The sequence below is a fragment of the Dermacentor silvarum genome, chromosome 9 (genome assembly GCF_013339745.2).
Source record: "Dermacentor silvarum isolate Dsil-2018 chromosome 9, BIME_Dsil_1.4, whole genome shotgun sequence".
Lineage (NCBI taxonomy): Eukaryota > Metazoa > Arthropoda > Arachnida > Ixodida > Ixodidae > Dermacentor > Dermacentor silvarum.
Window position 1 is genome coordinate 136,104,025 of NC_051162.1, and position 18,492 is coordinate 136,122,516.

An 18,492-nucleotide genomic window follows, 5' to 3' on the forward strand; every position below is an offset into this window, starting at 1 on the left:
GCATGAGGTGGCTGTGGAAGAGATAAAGAAAAAGAAGTGAGAAAATACGAAAGTGTATACAAGGCTATACAAACATTAAAAAAGGTTTCGATGAAAACACTTGTTGTGTTTGTAAATTCCGAAGTTGGAGGACCTGAGCGCCTTCCCCAATGCAGAGCTGCGCCCGTGTAGAGCTACCTGCGGCACTCCTGCCGTCTGGCGGCAAATCAGGGCAGGGGGGTATACGGCACCTACGGAGAGTTCAACAACTGAACCTAGTCTAGTAATGTCGCTCAGGAGTGTGTTCTAGACAAGTGTGTTGACCTCTGTACTTGAGGTTCTGTGATTTGTGAGACAGAACCAAACAACAAGACATGCCATTGCTGTCTATATATAGTTGAGCACCTGAACAATGAATGCCTCTACAACAACGAAATTACCTAAATAATGAAGGAATAATTCTGTTTCAGTTCTATTGTGACCTGTACGGTGCACAACCTTTACAACGAAGTGACCTCCTTGTTCATACGTTTTGAAAAAAACAAGCGAGAAAGAATGTACTAACCGGGAAAATGTACAATCTGCGGTCACTAAAGAATTTGGCAGACTCAACTGCAGTTGACATCTACGTAATGCGAAGTGTTGCACGAATCGTTGCAGTAGGAGGAGTTGCTGACGCATTCTGAGCTGGAGGGGCCTGAGCAGCCCGAGACGCGCATTGCCGTTTTTGCAGCTTTAGCAAGTTTATGTTTGCGCTCCTCGAATTTGACCTGGGTCAGCAGCTTCATCGAGCAGGGCATTTTGGTGGGAAACTTTGACGTGCCCGCTTGGTGCAAATTGTTGCGGCACGAGACGCGCTTCTCGCTGGTGGGGTCCGAGTGACCCGAGAAGCACTCCGTTGGTTTCCTATTGCGTAGTGTTTTAATACAGCGACGGGAAACAGAAATGAAATCGAGCTAGTGGGCGACACTGGAATACAATGCCGCCAGAGCGAAACAAGCTCACTACTTTGGGCCGCCTGTGGCAGGAAACGACAGCGCATTTGGGTTATCGCCTCTCAAAAGCGTGTAGTATGCTTCCAACGGCCCTATGCCCCACGCGCTGTGAAATAGATAGGTGGAGATGCTTATCACGATAAGGTTGGCAGCAATAGCTGTGAATGCAGCATGTAACACTGGGGAGGTACCAGAATAGGAAACGGACAGCGCACCGGCTTTTTGACAAGAGACAGGCGGGCAAGTATTGGGGGCAAGCTGCTGCGGCAGGCGGCTACTGTTCTCGATCACGCATGCCTAACACCTTTCCTTGTTTATGTGGGATCTAGTGGCCGGAAAACGTATCATACGATCACAATTTGGCGATGTGCTGAACGTTGGTGCCGGGAAATTGTATGTAACAGGATCGTATAAACAAGGTTCTACTGTGACGAATGATTTCGGAGGCCTCAAGCACTTCATTATAAAGGTGTTCAACTTTAGTACTACAAATGTACACAGCCATACCTTCAATAATTAAGTGGGCCCTTAGGTCCCTCAGATACTGCTGGATGGGGTACTCCTTGATGAAGCCATAACCACCCATCATCTGGAGGGCCTGGTTGGTGATCTGAAAACAGACCAGGCTCAGTTGGGGTAGGTAGTTCATGTCGGTCTACACAGTTTTCTCAAACGATGTGTCACCAAAGTGCCAGATTAAAGGCCTACTGCAATGAAACTTCACTTTGGGTAAATTGGTTATAAATACTTATTATAACCAATTATACTATTGGTTATACTTATTATAACCAATTATACTTATTATACTAGAGAAGCTATCTTGGCAAAGCCATGGGGCTGTTAGTTGTCTACATTTCTTATATGCATATATATATATCTTTAAGTTTCAGTATCAGAAGCGTCTATTTTTGCAAGCTTTTTGTGATGCATCCACTCGTATTTCGAATATAAAATTTCGCACGGAGGCTGCTATATAGCTAAATTGTCTGAAACTAGGGAATAACTGTGGTAGAACAAGGAATGTTGCTGGAGCCTCCGTCATTCCAGGCTCGACCCCTGTTATCCACTTCATCTCTATCTTCCTGTGAACTTGTGCTCTGTTTTGATATCTGAAACTAGGCATATTATGCAGTCCAAGAATTTGCTTATGTTTATTTATTAATTTACTTATTCTACCATTAGTGCCGTATGGCATGTTATAGGTAGTGGTTAGAAAGCATTAAAATAGGAACAAGTACAGTGGATTGTGGCAAAAGCATAAAAATCCTCCAGATTATACTATGCTAGCTAACATTTCAGGACAAATATTGTTTTTGATCATGGCCACAACTGGGGAGGCATGGGGCGTGAAGGACTGAAAGGAAAACTTGGTATAGCATGAATCAATTCTTGTCTCATTACGGTGACCAACACAGTTTGAAATGTACTGCAGCTACAGAATGAGGTCGTCGTGAAGTGTGGTACAATGAATATGAAACAGCAAATGACTAGCAACATTGCGACAAGTAGCTAGTGGAACAAGCGCTAGGTTAGCTTTCATCGTAGTTATAATAGCAGTTCAATTATAGTTTGGAAGGATAAAAACCAACAGAATTACTTTGTACTAATTCAAGTGAAGTAATCATGTTTAACAGATCTTGAAGTGCACCGGAAGACAGACAAAATTTTACAGAAAAAATGTCACAGTTTCGCCCTCAGGGCGAAGCAATGAATGCGATAGCAACACAGCAATGCCATACGAAGTAAGGTGAGCGGCTTTGGTAGCAATATGAATTGTAGTAAACATGACCTGATTAAGTAAGCAGGTGTGCTGCGCCGTAAGTAGACCGACATGAAGAGAGACTCGATGACCACGAGAAGGCGCCTGTGAAACGGTGGTGTTGATGAGAAGCGCTTCCCGTGGGCAGCGCGTGCAAAGGGACACACATGTAGCGCTGCACTGCCGACCCGGGCAGCATTGCATGTGTAGCGTGTGTTGGAAAATGTGGCCAGACTATTACTAACTGATTAAACAAGCGTGGTGTGAGCGCGCACAAACAAACATGAATAGATCACACTGAATGACTGCAGACAACGACTGTCAAAACGCTGGCAGCAAGCGCATACGCCGCAGCAACGGGCGAAGGTACGTGCGGTCTATCGTTTCAACGGAAACTGAGCGGCGAATGCACGGCGCATAAAGGTCAGAGCCGTGTGGAGATAAGCGACGGTGCGAGCGAGCGATGAGCGCGGTTGCTGGCAGAGTAGAAGTGCGCCCCCCCCCCTCCCCCCAGCTCCCTCCGGCGCTGGCTTCCCGCTTCCTTGCTTGCGCGTGGGAGATTGAGTGCGTTCGCTCTCCGTGATAGCGCGCGTCCCCGCACGCTTCCGCTCGGGCATACGGCGCACAGCGAATATTTTATCTATAGGGAACCTGACGGCGACGGTGACGACGATGGCAGAAATCCGGTTGAAGTGTCCATATAATTGCTATCGCAATAAAACAGACAGGAGAGCGCATGGTGAAAGACAGCATTAAAGTGAAGCGCTGTCTATAAAATTTTGTCTGTGTTCCAGTGATATGTTCAACATAAACTTTAACCAACTAGCCACACTCACCACCTTGAAGTACCGTATTTTTGCGCGTATAACCCGCAGCAAGAATTCTAAAATTTCAGTGGTAAAGTAGAGGTGCGGATTAAACGCAAGGTTTTCTCTTAATGCAGTTTCCCGGCAATGCACGTTGTGCCGTGAAGCCCCTACGGCAGTAATAGTGACTAAGCCTCTCCCATCTCGTATCTCGCTGATACTGCTCGTTTTGCACACACAGCCCAATAATATAACAACCTGTAAACATAATTAGGCAAGTTAGCTAGAGTTTTCAAAAAGAAAAAAAAAAGTGTCCTTCAGGAGTCATTAGCACGAGCGCCAAAACTAATTTCTACCATTTGCTGTATATTAATTGATGTATTCTGCGGTTAAAGCAGAATGGTAGGTGGCAACACCGCGCGGGAAGTTGGAGAACTGCTTGGACGATGTTTGCCCTCATTTTTTCTTGCCGCCATTTTCGTTTGACAGCTCACTTGGTGGACGTAAGCAGACGGGACCAATAGTCGTCATGATCACCACTCGGCGGCAGTCGTTTACCATGCAGTAAATGCTAAAGTTCTCGCTGAGAACAAGACTCTCTGGGATGGCCGAATTGCACTTCGCACTCAGTCGGGCTTGGTGGTGTCAACATTACTAGTCGCGGGTCACTCCTTGGTGGCCAGTCACAATCGATTGTGTGAGTGGAGGGTAAATTATATGGCAATGCATCTATTAATTTGTTAATTCCAGGTACTTCTACAATCACTGAAAGCATTGATAAGTATTTATATAGGTATGCATTATGTAGTTAAATATTGCATGTTTGCATGAACTGACTAACAAATGAGTTGATCTCCAGATGAATCTTACATAGTCGTAGAATTCTCATCTAAAGGATTAATTATTTCTCAAAACTTTGTTAAATTTGTTTTGTTATTTGAGGTAGCATGCTAGATAAATTATTTGTAGCCATTTTAATGAGAACCGGGTTTGTAGGTTGCCCAGCAAGCATTAGAAAGGAATGTATTTGCTAAATGATAGAACTCTTTTTCTGTTTAGGTAAGTGTTTTAGATGACCGAAATACTATGGGAGTCGCAGATTCGAGATGATTATAAGGTTAAGAATGTACTTTTGAGTTAGTTCGTGAGCTGTACGTGCAAACACATACTACCAGTTTAGTTCATCAAAATCTGTCAAAATATTTAGCTTCAAGCCTCCTTGGGACTTTGCAGGGGAGTTTATGTATACTGCATTTATTTCCAAATTAAAGCTTAGTTCAAATCATGTCTCCAGTGTGTTTCGTCCTCCATTTCAGCTGTTTTTCTCAGATGTTACTGATGAAAAACATCCGAGGACACCTAAGCACTTCTTATGAGTTGTGAATGTGAAAGCATTAATGTTCAATTGAATGCCACTGAGGGGTCCTTCAAATCATGAACTCCTCACAGGCAAGCGAGAGCATTGAGATGCTTGGTGCGTTTTGATTTGGCCTTACCGATGCGCAGTTAGAACACAGGCAAGAGTTTGCAGCGACAAGGAACGTGCAGATGCGAGGGTGGCGTGGCAACTTGGCGATGCCCTCTCCCCTCACAAGCTGCCAGACGTAAGTAAGCTGAAACATACATTTACTAGAATGATGTGGGTTACCGTGTGTATCAGGTTACAACTTCAAGAGGCGGCATATATGAGAGATACTAATTCGGAAACTAATATTAACACGACAGCACACTAGCAGTGAAATCTTCTGGAACAACCACTGCATGTTCGATTGAATATTGAACCGCTGCGATTCAGCGATTGAACCGCTGAATATTCTATTGTTCACAGACGATTGTGTAGTTTATCGACGCATAACTAACACTTCAGATGTGGATTTGCTATAAAATGACCTAAAACGCATTGAATTATGGTGTAACGAATGGTTGATGTCTTTAAATACTAAAAAAACCTCACTAGTTTCTTTCCATCACAGACAGCATCACCAATCAAGGAAATACATCATATACGGCTCCGAAATATCATCCGTTGACTCATATAAATACCTCGGCATAACCTTTTCAACTACCCTAACTTGGTCACATCATGTCATTAACATAGCCAATGCTGCGAATCTAACCCTCGGTTTTCTCCACCGGAACCTAAGACTTGCTCCCCCATCACTAAAATTATTAGCTTATGTGACATATGTCTGCCCTAAGTTAGAATATGCATGCTCTGTCTGGGATCCTCATCAACATAACCTATCTAATACACTTGAATCAGTTCAAAACCGTGCAGCCTGGTTTATTTACTCTGAATATTATTATCATGCAAGCGTGTCTGAACTCAAAACCCGTGCCGGTCTTACTAATCTAGAATCACGACGTCATATTTCTCGACTGTGTCTTTTTCACAAATCCTATCATTCACCACTCCAGATTTCAGCTATTACCAGCTCATCGTCAGTCCAGCCGCATTAACCACAGAAAAGCGTGTATCCTCCCCCGGCGCAGACTACCTCCCATCTACTATCATTTTTTGTGAAAACCACAAGGAACTGGAACGGTCTGTCTGCCGACGTCACGCACCACTCCGATGCACATTACTTCAAGGCTGCTCTCGAATCACTGTTTTGTTAAACTAAGCCCATCCCTCATGTAACACCCCATCTCTGGGGCCTTTGAGGTACAATAAATGAATAAATAAATGTTCACCTGGCTATGCATTTTCCTGAGTACAACCATGGGCTAGTTTCTTCGGAAATGAGAGCAGCCTTTACTCAATCAGTGCCTACTGCACAGCTTCACCGTTTAACCTGTGCACATGAAACAAATAGGTGGTTTGTGTAGGCCATGCTTAACTGGGACTGGCAAAAAGAAGCCGGAAGTTTATTAAAACTTCAAACTTCTGCAGTGTAGAAATGTGAAAAAAAAAAAATGTAATCAACGAAAATACTATGAAATCTGTCTCTATAAGTACGTTCTAGTTTCTTCTTAGTCGCCACAGTAACCCCAAACAATGGAATCAGAAAATGAAAGACAACCTTAAAACCAACTTCCGTGGCATGAAGCTTGGCCATGGCACACAACGTCATCTTGTCTGGAGTGTTGTCATCTATGGACTGCGCTGCACGTCTCACAATCAGACGTGATGTCTGCAGCCCAGTAGCCATCGTTGCCAAGTTGAACTGGTTGTTCTGAAACAAGCAAAAACGCAAACTTCCAGCTGACTTAGTTGATTTAGTCACAAACGAGAAGAGCCAGTTGATGTGTGAAATTTAAGCTTGAAATAAAGATCTGTGTAACTGATGCTTGGCAAAGCTGGGCACAAATTCCATGCATTCTTCTTTTTTCTGTGAAAAAGTCAAGAAATTGTGACATCATGCACATCTTTTGTTCTGCCTACAAACATGAGAAATAAAGACAGCGGAAAAGCACGAGCAAGACCAGTACAAACTGGAAGCTTCACAGTGTGAGAAAGGAAGAGTAACGACTGCATGCCTGGCCTCACTTTGGTGTGCACTCACTGCCTGAATCAGCCACATTCTGTTACTACTGCACCCTAGAGAGTGGGTACACACGGCAAAGCACCAAATAATTTTTTATTCCGGCTCAGTACCACACGATCAATGTGCCCCTGCAGCTTCAGTCTGCCACACTTTTCTGCGCATTATTGAGACTGCATCCACCCCAGAAGACTTGTCAGACCATATTCCGAACTTATATGCTGAGTACGCCGAAAGACATTAAAGCAACAGCTTTATTTAACTACTTCCATGGGTTTTCGTGGTAGGTGGGTGGCAATCTAACATTAACAGGTAGAGGGTAACCAAGTGAGGAGGAGGAGGAGAGTGAAGAATGGAGAAGGAGATACATGTGTGGAGGAGGATCAGAGAGGGAGGCATGTGATTGGTTGGCATGGATGATGATGTCATGCACATAGCAGGAGGAGAAATGTGAGGAGGGCCAGTTCCAGGCCTTTCCACATTAAAACACAATATGAGAAATGCAGTAGAATAACCTCGAAAGCTATCATTGACAATCATCTTTGATGGTTTCTGATGACACAGCACAGGGTAAAAGAAGTGTACCTGGTAAGAGGCAAGGGGCTTTCCAAACTGCTTGCGAACCTTCAAGTGTTCCGTTACTATGTCAATGCTAGCAGCTGCAGCCCCCATGGAACAGGATGCTGTGCATAAATATGGAAATGAGAAGCTCAGTGGCTGAAATGGGGCAACACTCAATGAGTTCAAAGGCTCTCAAAACCAGCACTGCACTCACAACAACAGGGCACTCTCAGCTACGTGCCAAATTTTCCAACCAAGTAAAATGAGAAAAGGATTTTTGATATACAGTGAAAGCTCGTTAATTCGCACCTCATTAATTCGAACTATCGGGTTAATTCGAACTGATGGTCAGGGTCTGGCCACAATATATAGGCGTCTATGGGTTAACCAACTCGTTAGTTCACGCGCGCATCGGCTCCTCTATCGATAATTCGAACTGCGCGCCGCTGCATGGTGGTATTTTATACTGCCGCCGCAAGCTTTTAAGGCTCAACGATAAATGGCGCGAGCGCAGCACCCGGATACGTGGCGTCACTGGTGTCATTGCGCTCGCTCTTCGCATCGTGTGGTGGTTCGTGCCGGACATGTCTGTGTAGTCTCCGTGTCCTTTGTGTGCCGCACATTCAGTCGCTAGGCCTCGTGTACGTCACAGCTACGAAGTCGTTCGGTGCCGTGTCGTGGGTTTAAGTGCTTTTACTTAAACTTAAAGTGCTTTTACAGGCGCCACATGTTGGAGCGTTTAGTGTTGTGCGCCGCCGGTACGAAAGGCTACGATGTGGCACCCACGCTGGATGGGGCATCCACGCGGCCCTCAGCTTTGGAGCTAATGGAGGCTATGCTTGTCGCGCGACTATTCTTCAGCTTCGAGAAAGGCGCAGAGGATGCTTTCGGCCACGTTCGCGCGTTGGAAAACAAGGCTATGGCGATCGCATTCAAAGAAGAGAAACAGACAGTGATCACGGATTATATTCGCAAGTAAATATTTTGAGTGATTTGCCAACAACCCGGTCTCAATTCCTGCTGTTTTTTCAATGAATTTCGTTAGTTCGAATGCGGTTTAATTCGAACTCATTGGGCGTCCCCGCGAAATTCGAATTAACGAGCTTTTATTGTAATAGTTCCTCCAATTCTACTTTGTCCCATTCAAAAAAAATTTTCTCGAGGATAGCTTACATGGTGTTGATAAGAACAAGAAAACACTTATTTGTGATGATGCTTTGTTCTGCATTGCCAGTTGATAAGAAAATAGGGCTTTGTAATTTGAAAAAAATGCAAGAGGATGAGTAGAATACCATCTGAAAGGTGGCAGATATATAAACTGACCGGTAGTGTGACTTCATGGTCTTACTTTAAAGCACATTTGAAGCCAGAAATGCTCCTTGCTGAGCCAAATTTAATGGAGTATGCTGTATTTAGAAAAAAAAAAGGTTTTGTAGTAACGTAATGGAATGAGAATTTAGATTTAGACCTTGACCCTTTTTTTAAGCAAAAGAAAATTATGAAATATTTCTTTAGAAAAACGCTTAACCTTGCACTCGGCCGTGCAATGCTTGAAACAGCGAAGCTGGGTGATCGTAGCCCAGCATTTTCCGGAAGTGCATGCGAACTTTTCATCTTATTCTCATGATGATGATAATTTCTTTTCGCGCGTCTCGGACTTACAGCCGTCACTATGCGTTGCATAGCGCAGCTTGCAACACCGACACCACTTTCCAGGAGACCCGCTCCGTGAATGCGTCTCTCTCTCGTTCTCATAGCGCGCAAAACCTCTTCTCCTCACAGAGCACAAGCGTACAAATGCGCCAGCTGTGGGCGAAGACGATGACGCTCGAATGCAATCGTATGGTTTGCTTAAATGCATGTTCTGCAAGCGTGGCTGTATAGCCTAGTGGTTACGATGCTCGCTTTGGTACCAGGGGTACGCGAGTTCGAATCCCGCCTTGGCAAGAAAGTTTATTTTCTTTTATTTCTTAGTAGTTTCTTGATACGCACCACAAATTATCGCTGGCTTAAACAGCTTCGCTGTTAATAAAACTGTCACGTTCACAGATCTGTGGCTCCCCCAACGTATGAAAATTTTATGCCTGCTACAGTAGTGGACAAGATTATTCGGCTCTAGCTCACCCTGTTGTTATGTTTTGTGAATGCCATGTAACCAAGGCAACAATTTCAAATAAACTGTAAATTATCATGTTACTTAGAGGGAAATCTGGCTCCATTGTCCATGATAGTTCCTTAAAGGACGACGTGTCAATATGGGAATGTTGGCATGTGGAAAGTTCACCTCATCTCGAACATGGCCTGGCCTAAAGCATCAATGGTCAATATTATGGAAATAAAGATTTCATAGAATCAAATCAATAAGTTATGGTCCTTTTTGAACATATCACTTCTACTAATATGGCAATTAGTTCTGTGGGCTTCCTGAGAACTGATTTGCCAGATTCAGTGTTCTTGTGCTTTGAGTTCAGTAATTCGGCCTCGCCTTGCCATCTGCTAACCTCCTGATTAGGTCGGGTGGTACAGCAACTTCCCCAGAAATGCGTTGGGCCCGGCTTCGATCCCCGGACTAGACCAAATTTTTCTTCGAAGCTCTCTTTCTGAAAACCCCTTATGGGTTTCCTTGGGGGCTCTGTGCTACATTTGGGTAGGTGAACTTTTTCCCTTTCATCTTTTGCAAATGTTTACTAATAAGCAAATCATGAAAATTAAAATGTGGAACTTGAGCTGATGCACAGTGAGCAGAGATCTTTTCATCTCTAACCTGCCAGCACTGGTTGATTCAACCTAACAATGCAACTCAGCCCAAGTGCTTAGGTGCAAAAAAAAAGAGGAGTACTTACATTAATAACAAAGAATGGACAGAATTTTACGTGGTATTTTAGTAGAGACCAAGCTGCTGTGACAGACAGTCTTCTAGGTGCCCTTTGAGAAAGTTGTCAATGCGAAAAAGCCCCACTTGCATGCAGTGCCATTTTTGTCATGGTAGGAAAGTGCTACCACAAGCAAGTAACACGGAGGTCTGCCTCATTGGGAAACTGTTCCTACTAGGGTGAACTGTGAAATTTCCCCAGACAGGGCAAATAAAGAGTGCATGAGGCACTCAACCACTTTGGCAAACCACCAACTGCCACCAATACCACTGCATGCACCAAGTGAGGCATACCATCAGCTGCTGGTAGTGTCCACACCAAAAACAATACCCAGTCACCTGTGTGCCATCACAACACTGCCTTCATGGTGGGTTTCAGGGCAGGAATGCTTAGGCACACTTGCCAGGCCTGTTGTTATTAATAATAGGTTTCTGCCTTTCCTCTATAAACACCAAAAAGTGAGCTGTGCACAAGGTAACATTCCACAGTTAGAAGTACACTGAGTCTTACATTTTTAAAAGTGCTCTAAATCTTTTGTACTGATCTGTGAACTGCACATCGATAATTAAAAAGTTATCTAATTAATAATGCCAGTTCTTCATTAGAAGGACTAGAACATGCAGGTAGCTTCCTCTAATGAAAACCCCCCTTATGCTTAAGCATTTTAGAAAGTTCCTGTACATCAGCTGCGACCCTCTGTGGGGAGGAGATGCTCACAATTTCTTGATGTCCAGTAATATAAAGGCTTTGTGTGACAAACGCCTGTAAGCGACGATAAAGTTATCCATTTGAGGCAAGTTTTCTATCATTATTACGCACGATATCCTGTGTTTGCATTCGTGTACAAATTGGCATTTCCTCTAGTTAGCTTTCAATTGATGTTCAGACCTAGTTATGTCTTCTCTGCCATGTGCCTTAGCACTGTGGGCATAATACAATTCTGAACGTATTCCACAAGGGTATGGCAAGTGCAATAATTCATTGCTAATAAGAAAGGATAAAGAAGTACAAATGGGGCACAAGTCGATCAAAGTCCTGCAGAAATCATCTCAGGTTGACTGCCAACGTTAGTGTGATTAGCATTGGAGAACTGTAGTGACACGTCACATTGTCACTGTCGAAACACATCCCGTATGAGGCGTGGGCTGCAGCCAGGCCCCTCTCTCAAGCTTCACTCTAAACATGCCGCACCATCTAGCAGCACTACCGCGAAGTCAGTGCATGACGCGTGTCTGAATACAGTCTACTCTCGTTACAACGAACCCTCATTATCCGGCAAAAAATGTCCGTTTTATCCGAGGTCCGTAATATCGGAAATGCCTCACTTCCGAAACTTTGGTCACGACGTCTAACAATGTTATGGCAGAGTGAGTGACAAACATCCAAAGTAAAAAGTCGCGCTTTCGCCCGAAAGGCGAACCATCGATTGCAATAGCAGATTAGTAGACAGCTATACGAAGCAAGGATAGTAGTTTTATCAGCTGTATAAAGTTGTAAACATTCGCTTACTAACTAAATTAACAAGCACGGTGTCATGCGCACAGAGGTAAACATGAGCACATCTCGCTTGATGACCGTGGAAAGTCGCTGTCAGAACGCTGCAGTCAGGAAGCGCGGCAGCAGCAGCGAGCGAACTAAACGTCAAAAGCACAGCGCATATGAAGCTACCGGCACTGAGCACACTTTGTCCTTTCAAAATAAGATCGCTTTCAAGATACGGCGGCCGCGCAGTGTGGCAGCAGCCGCCGGAGGCGAACGCCCCCTCCTTCACCCTCGTCTCTCCCACGTGCCTCGCATGCGAGGAGACGCAACACCACCTCCGAGACTGCGCGTTTCCACCCCGCCTTCCTCCCTCCCTCGTGCGTGCGCGAGACTGAACCACGACCATTGGCTGAGCCTCGCAAGTCTGTTGTCAGCCCGTGTCAACATAACAAAAGTACGCTTTATACACCCAATATCGAAAAAAATTGCCACCAATTTTGTCCGCTGCAGCCAATAGTCCGTTGTAGCGTGGTCCGTTAAAAGCGAACTTTGTTGAGTTACTAAAATAAGTAGAGCAAACTAAGGTTGCAACATGGTCTGTTATATCAGAAAGTCTGTTGTACGTGGATCCGTTGTAACGAGCGTGGACTGTATATATTTGGACAAGAGTGTCTGTACATACTATATGACGCAGGTTTGATTCCGCTTAGCATCGGAGAAATGTCAATTGATTCTTTTTTTGTCACTGAAGAATGGCACGTACTCAGTGGCACCTATCCAGTGACCCCAAGCGAGCATCTCTAACGCGGTTCAGGGGTCCTGAACCATCGCTCGGGCTTGTTGAAAAAAAATGCAGTCCACAGATAGCATACACTGCTGTGAACATTTCAGCCAAATTTTTCATTCGTGCGCAGTGCATGAAGCTCACAAGTGGAGCACCAAGTCACCCTCTTCTCAAACGCTCTCTTTTCAACCGAAGCCTTCCCCTCATTCTTTTCTGGATGCTTTATTTCGTAATATAGCAGATTCCCACACACAGCTGCTATTGGCCAATAGCTCACATCAATCAAAAAGGGTGTTTGGATCAGTGCGCTTCTTTCTACTGTTACTGTGCATATTTATTGATACAGTTTATTAAACAGGCTGAAGTAAGCAAAAATCTGCTTTCAAATTTCGATAATAATTACATGCCTTTCGAAAGACGCCGACTATCGTCTGCTCACACTCAATCACGGCCGCCTGCGCAGGAATTAAACTTTGGCCATCCTTCTTATTAGTGCCGTAGTCGTTGGGTCTCACTAATTTAAACTAGTTTTGAACATTCAACTAGCCTCGAATCATGCAACACTTAAGGTCAGACCACATGCACGCTTGCCAGCGCGCGCTCACTCCTGGCCACTCCAGGTTATGCGCCTTGGCAGAGTTCGCTTCGTATTGAGCTATTGATAGCACTTCAAAATGCGCAAGTTGGAGGTTGCTACTATTCATCAGTCAAGGTGGTGCAGGACAAAGCTGGTTCGCACCATGCAGCACTGCCAGACTGGAGCACGTAAGCGCAAGGGCGCACTCAAGTTCTGTCGTGCACAAAGCAAATGCTGCACATACGCACTGCATGGCAAGACGAGGCTTACTACAGCATAGCCAGTGCAGGAAATGAACACATGTTTATTGAGAGCGTGGCTTATAAAGATGCGAGCTAGCACGCTGTACATACTACGCATCGCTGATGCGCATCCACGCTGATACAATCACTACACGTGTGCGATAAATCCTTCCTCGGGGAACAAACAAAATAGACACTTAGATAAATATAAACATTTTTCAAAGCTTATGGCACTTGATTAAAGTGTTCATCATAATGAAGCTTCTGTGGAGGTCGGATGGTACGAGTCAACCTTCTCGCAGCTGGCAGCGGTGGGATTCCAGGCGAAGTATTGCAGCCGCTTGCATGTATCGTTGATCTTATGGCTGTTTTTAGAGATGACACTTCAGAGGCTTGCGCTGTTGGTTGAGCCGGCGCTGTAGGAACCGGTGTACAGGAGTTTTCCCCCAATGGATTTTCCTTGCAGTTGTCATCACTTTCACCGCTGACTGTTCCCCCATCATAAGCAGATGTCGTCGGTTTTGCCGCAGCACATGGTGATGTTGAGTTTGTACCAAGTAGAAACGTGGAGCAGTTTCACAACAAGTAGAAACATGGAGCAGTTTCACCGACAACCTTCGCTTTTTGGGACTACCCGTAGCATCCTGACGTGCCTCCACACAGTACTTCCAAAGGCTTTTCAGCTTTGGCTTGGTGGTGCTTCCTCACAGTTCAGTTCAGTTCAGTTTTATTTCCTTAAAGACCCCTTTGCTAGGGGTATTACATAAGGGGTGGGTACAGTTGATGCAACAGGAACACAGGTATTCACAAAACTACAAGAAAGCTACATTTCGCAAGTGCATAAAAACAGAAAGAAGGGGAAAAAATGCGAAAAAGCAGTCCGGGACACCCTGCTGAAGTCAGGCGGGTTAGAACGAAGTCACCTTCTTTGTAGAAGCTCAAGCGGAGAATGCCCATCTTCCAGTGGTGTTGAGCAATAGGCTAATAGGCCCAGCCGGAAGTCCCCCTCCCGCCCCGCCTCTCTAGTCTTTTTCAGGATTCACTTTATGATTTGCAGAGATTTTTCAGCCAAGCCGTTCAACTGTGGATGTTTACTGCGGAAGTCGTATGTTTTGGCAAACCTGGCAATTCATGGCTTGAAAACTGGGGTCCGTTATCCATGCAGACTTCTACAGGTACGCTGTACCTGGCAAACATGGCGTAAGGGCTGCTATTGTAGTTGCTGCAGTTGTGCATTCAAGCGTCTTGACCTCAGGGAAATTGAGGGAAATTGGAAAAGGCATTGTAAACGACCACGTACAAATTTCCTGTATAAGAAAAGATATTCACTCCTGTACCAAGCACATTTTGGAACTGGCTGCATTAGAAGTGGTTCATGCGACTGTATGTACTTTCTGCACATTGCGCAGCTTTCTACTAGCGTAGCGATTTCGCCATTCAGACCAGGTCAAAAAACAAGTGTTCCAGCCCTCTCCTTACACTTTTGCAACCCAAGCTGGCTAACATGAATTCTCTTCAGCATGCATCGCATACTCTTCGGTATTTATATAACTGCACGCCCGAGTTAGATGAATGTGCGATATTGTACAGGCATAAGAATGAAGATACGCATCTACTGGTCGAGGCTTGGAATATCAATAACGGTGGAAGTGCGTGCATGAGTCAGCCTTTGATTACCTTACAAAAGGAAGGGATCAAATGTCTTAACAGTTATCTCTCACGTAGACCAGCACATGTACCCGATTGACACATGGTGCTACCATTCCAGAGCATGCGCAGATGAGTTTTGTGTCTTCTTTCTTTTTTTTGCCTCAGTGCTTCCTTCAGTTGATAGTTGGCGTTCGTGTTGTCCACTTCTCTCCTCTTGTGTCCGTGTCTGCACGCCATACCTTTCTGCATTATGAATCCTTACCAACTAGCTCAGCTTTCTGTCATTCTTACTACAGTTGATGCGCAACCACTTGCAAAGTGGTTCAGCTTGTGGCACAAACGACACCTCTTTCCAAGGCTGGGCATTGCTTCGGTTTATGCCAGCAGCTGCACTTACGACAGCGAAATTGTTCTTTTCCTTGTTTCCACTCTTTTGAGGGTGGCGCCGAGTGCTTCAAAATGGCATCGACACTGTTGTGCCCTCTACGCCATACTTCATTTCGCTTTGCTACCGTCTCTGCTGCTTTGCACATTTGCTCTGCTTTTTGCAAAGTCAGTGAGCTGTCATGAAGCATTTTCCCACATAGTCTAGGATTGTACATGCCAAATTCGATCTGGTCCCTTATCATCGATTCTTGCAACACTCCTAAGTTACACTGCACTGCTTGCTTTTTCAGGTACTGAACAAATATTTCAAATGCTTGTCCTTCCACTTGCTTTCTTGAAGGGAATACATAACTCTCGTGCCCTTCACTGCTCACTTCGGCGCAATAGGCATCAAATTTTCTCACCATGATATGGTAGTCGCTTGTCTTCATTCGGCTCGAACTGGAAGTTGTTGAAGACGTCCAGCACGTCGTCACCAGCAATGCTCAGCTGGAGTGCTGCCGTCGCCAGCGGGAATAACTCAAAGTTCTGCTTAAAACGCTTCCAGTTTTCGGTGACATTACCCATCAGCCGCAGTGGCTCTGGTGTCTTCAGCAGGCCCATAACGCACCCTTCACGGGTGCGATTGACCTCGGGCCTCGAAGGGCAACTTCTGACACCATGCATGGCGCAATGGAGACGACGCTTGGTAAAGCATAGCCAGTGCAGGAAATAAACACATGCTTATTCAGAGCGTGGCTTATAAAGATGCGAGCTGGCGCGCTGTACATACTGCGCATCACTGAAGCACATCCATACTGATACCGTATTTACACAATTGTAAGTCGACCCCCCCATACCACGTGCGTCAGAAAGAAAAAAGGAGGGGGGCCATACCTATAGGTGCATTCCATAACAAAAATTTATTAGTAGTTGGCATGGTCACTGGAGTACTCGTCCTCACTTGTGCCATCGTCCTGACTAGTGCTGCCATCATCGTTGGTACTATGGACCCACAGCATGTCATCGTCCAGCGAAATTGCACATTTTGTAAATGACCACATCGCGACATCTTGTGGAACAGCCACCCACGCTGAAAGCACCTACCAACACACAGCCATCAGGGAGGCTCTTTTCACGTGTCCAGTTGGCGTAAGTTCGTGGTCTTCTGCCGCCAGCCACTTGTCATAGTCACAGCAAAGCAGGTCCTTAAAAGGCTTGTTCATGCCAGCCTCTAGTGGCTACAGCTGCCACATCCAGCAGCCAGGAATCATGAATATATCTGTACGTTCTTTCCACAGCTTCGCTTTCACCTCGGCTGTGAGGTGGCCTCGAAAGGAGTCCAACACGAGGAGGTTGGAAACGTGACCTTTGACAGGACGCTCCCAGCCTCAGGAGCCACACCAGGCAGTACCAGTCAACCCCCATGTCATCCATCATGTAGCCATTCTCGTTGACTCTCACAACTACACTTCTGGGGAACGATTCCGATGGCACTGTCTTTTGCTTGAAGACAATGTACGGGCGACCGTCCGCCACGCATGAGAGCATGACAGTAAACCGAAGCTTTTCATTTCTGGTTGTGAGGAGTTTCACCTCTCGAGCTCCCTTCATGCTCACCGTCATGTTGCTTGTCATGTCAAAATAAACGGGAACATTGCCGATCTGCCCGAGCAAGTATTGCAGCTTGAGAAAGTGCGTATGGGAGGCGAATAAGTAGGACCTCGTTGATACATTCCTGTTACGTACAATTTCCCGGCGCCAACGTTCATGACTGAGAACACAAAAGATGACCGAATAGAGTTCAGGTTATTTTTTACCGATTTCATATGTTCCCAGGAAACACAATTTTTCAGCACCAAAGTTCAGTACATCATCAAACTGTGATCGTATGATACATTTTCCGGCTGCTATATCCCATGTAAACAAGAAAATGTGTGAGGCGAGCCTATTTTAACTTCAAATGCATTTCTCAACTTCGATAAAAAGTGGTTCAGGGCCCCTTTATAGAGTGGCACATTACCCAGCAGCACACACCCAGCGACCCAAATTGACGTGAAAGGAAAACGGTTAGAGGCAGACATAGATAAATACTGAAAAGAGTGTGAAGCATCCTAAGAATGCTAATCACATTTCAAAAATGTGCATACACACACAAATGCACTACTTCCAATGGTTTATTCATGTGACCATGTTACTACACACACAGACATCAGCATATAATCAGGGCATGTCACCCAATCAGGGCATTAACAAAACCAGAAAGAACTGACAAACTGTCATTTGTGTGTGTGCATGTACCTTTTAATGCAAAGCATTCTTTGCGAACATCAGGCACTTTGAGTGAGTGAATGAGTTAGTCTCATTCACTCACAAGTCGAAGCATGTACTTCATCTTTAAGAAGCAGTTTTACAAGCAGGTGTTCAGCACAACGATGGGTGCATCTGTGTTTGTCATTTGCACCAACATTGCTCTGGAGGATCTGGAAGGTGCCGCCTTGCCCTCATTCGGAACGCGACCCAAGCTTTTTCTAAGAAACATGGACGACTACTTCTGTATTATCCATCACAGGCACGCAACACATTTCCTTGAGCAATTGAATTTACTCAAGCCGAGCATGCAGTTCACGGCTGAAGAAGAAACCTATGGGCGGATTCCTTTCCTGGGCGTCCTTGTAGAGAGAACTTCTAGCGGCTTTAACACCAGTGTGTACAGAAAGTCAATGCACACGGGAAAGTACCTGAGCTTCAACTCGACGCACCCAATTGGGCGCAAGCGATCTGTTGCAGCAGCACTCATTCCCCAGCGTTCCGAGTCTGCTCCAGCCCCACGAAACGTAGGCTAGAACTGCCGGTTGTGAGAAGGGACCTATTAAACAATGGTGACCCTCCATAACTGCTCAAAACACAGGAACGCAATCCAGCTAAGCCCA

The 18,492-nt window shown here is 45.2% G+C and overlaps 1 protein-coding gene across 2 annotated transcripts in view; it reads right to left on the minus strand.

Moving 5' to 3' along the window:
- LOC119464420 (isobutyryl-CoA dehydrogenase, mitochondrial-like) overlaps positions 1 to 18,492 on the minus strand; it is a 70,764-nt gene that overhangs the window by 14,011 nt on the left and 38,261 nt on the right. For both annotated transcript variants that reach the window (XM_037725379.2, XM_037725380.2), the window contains exons 7-9: positions 7,610 to 7,707; positions 6,563 to 6,715; positions 1,482 to 1,584 (exon numbers count right to left, since the gene is read on the minus strand). In XM_037725379.2, the coding sequence (XP_037581307.1) occupies positions 1,482 to 1,584; positions 6,563 to 6,715; positions 7,610 to 7,707 (354 nt within the window). The remainder of the gene's footprint in view (positions 1 to 1,481; positions 1,585 to 6,562; positions 6,716 to 7,609; positions 7,708 to 18,492) is intronic.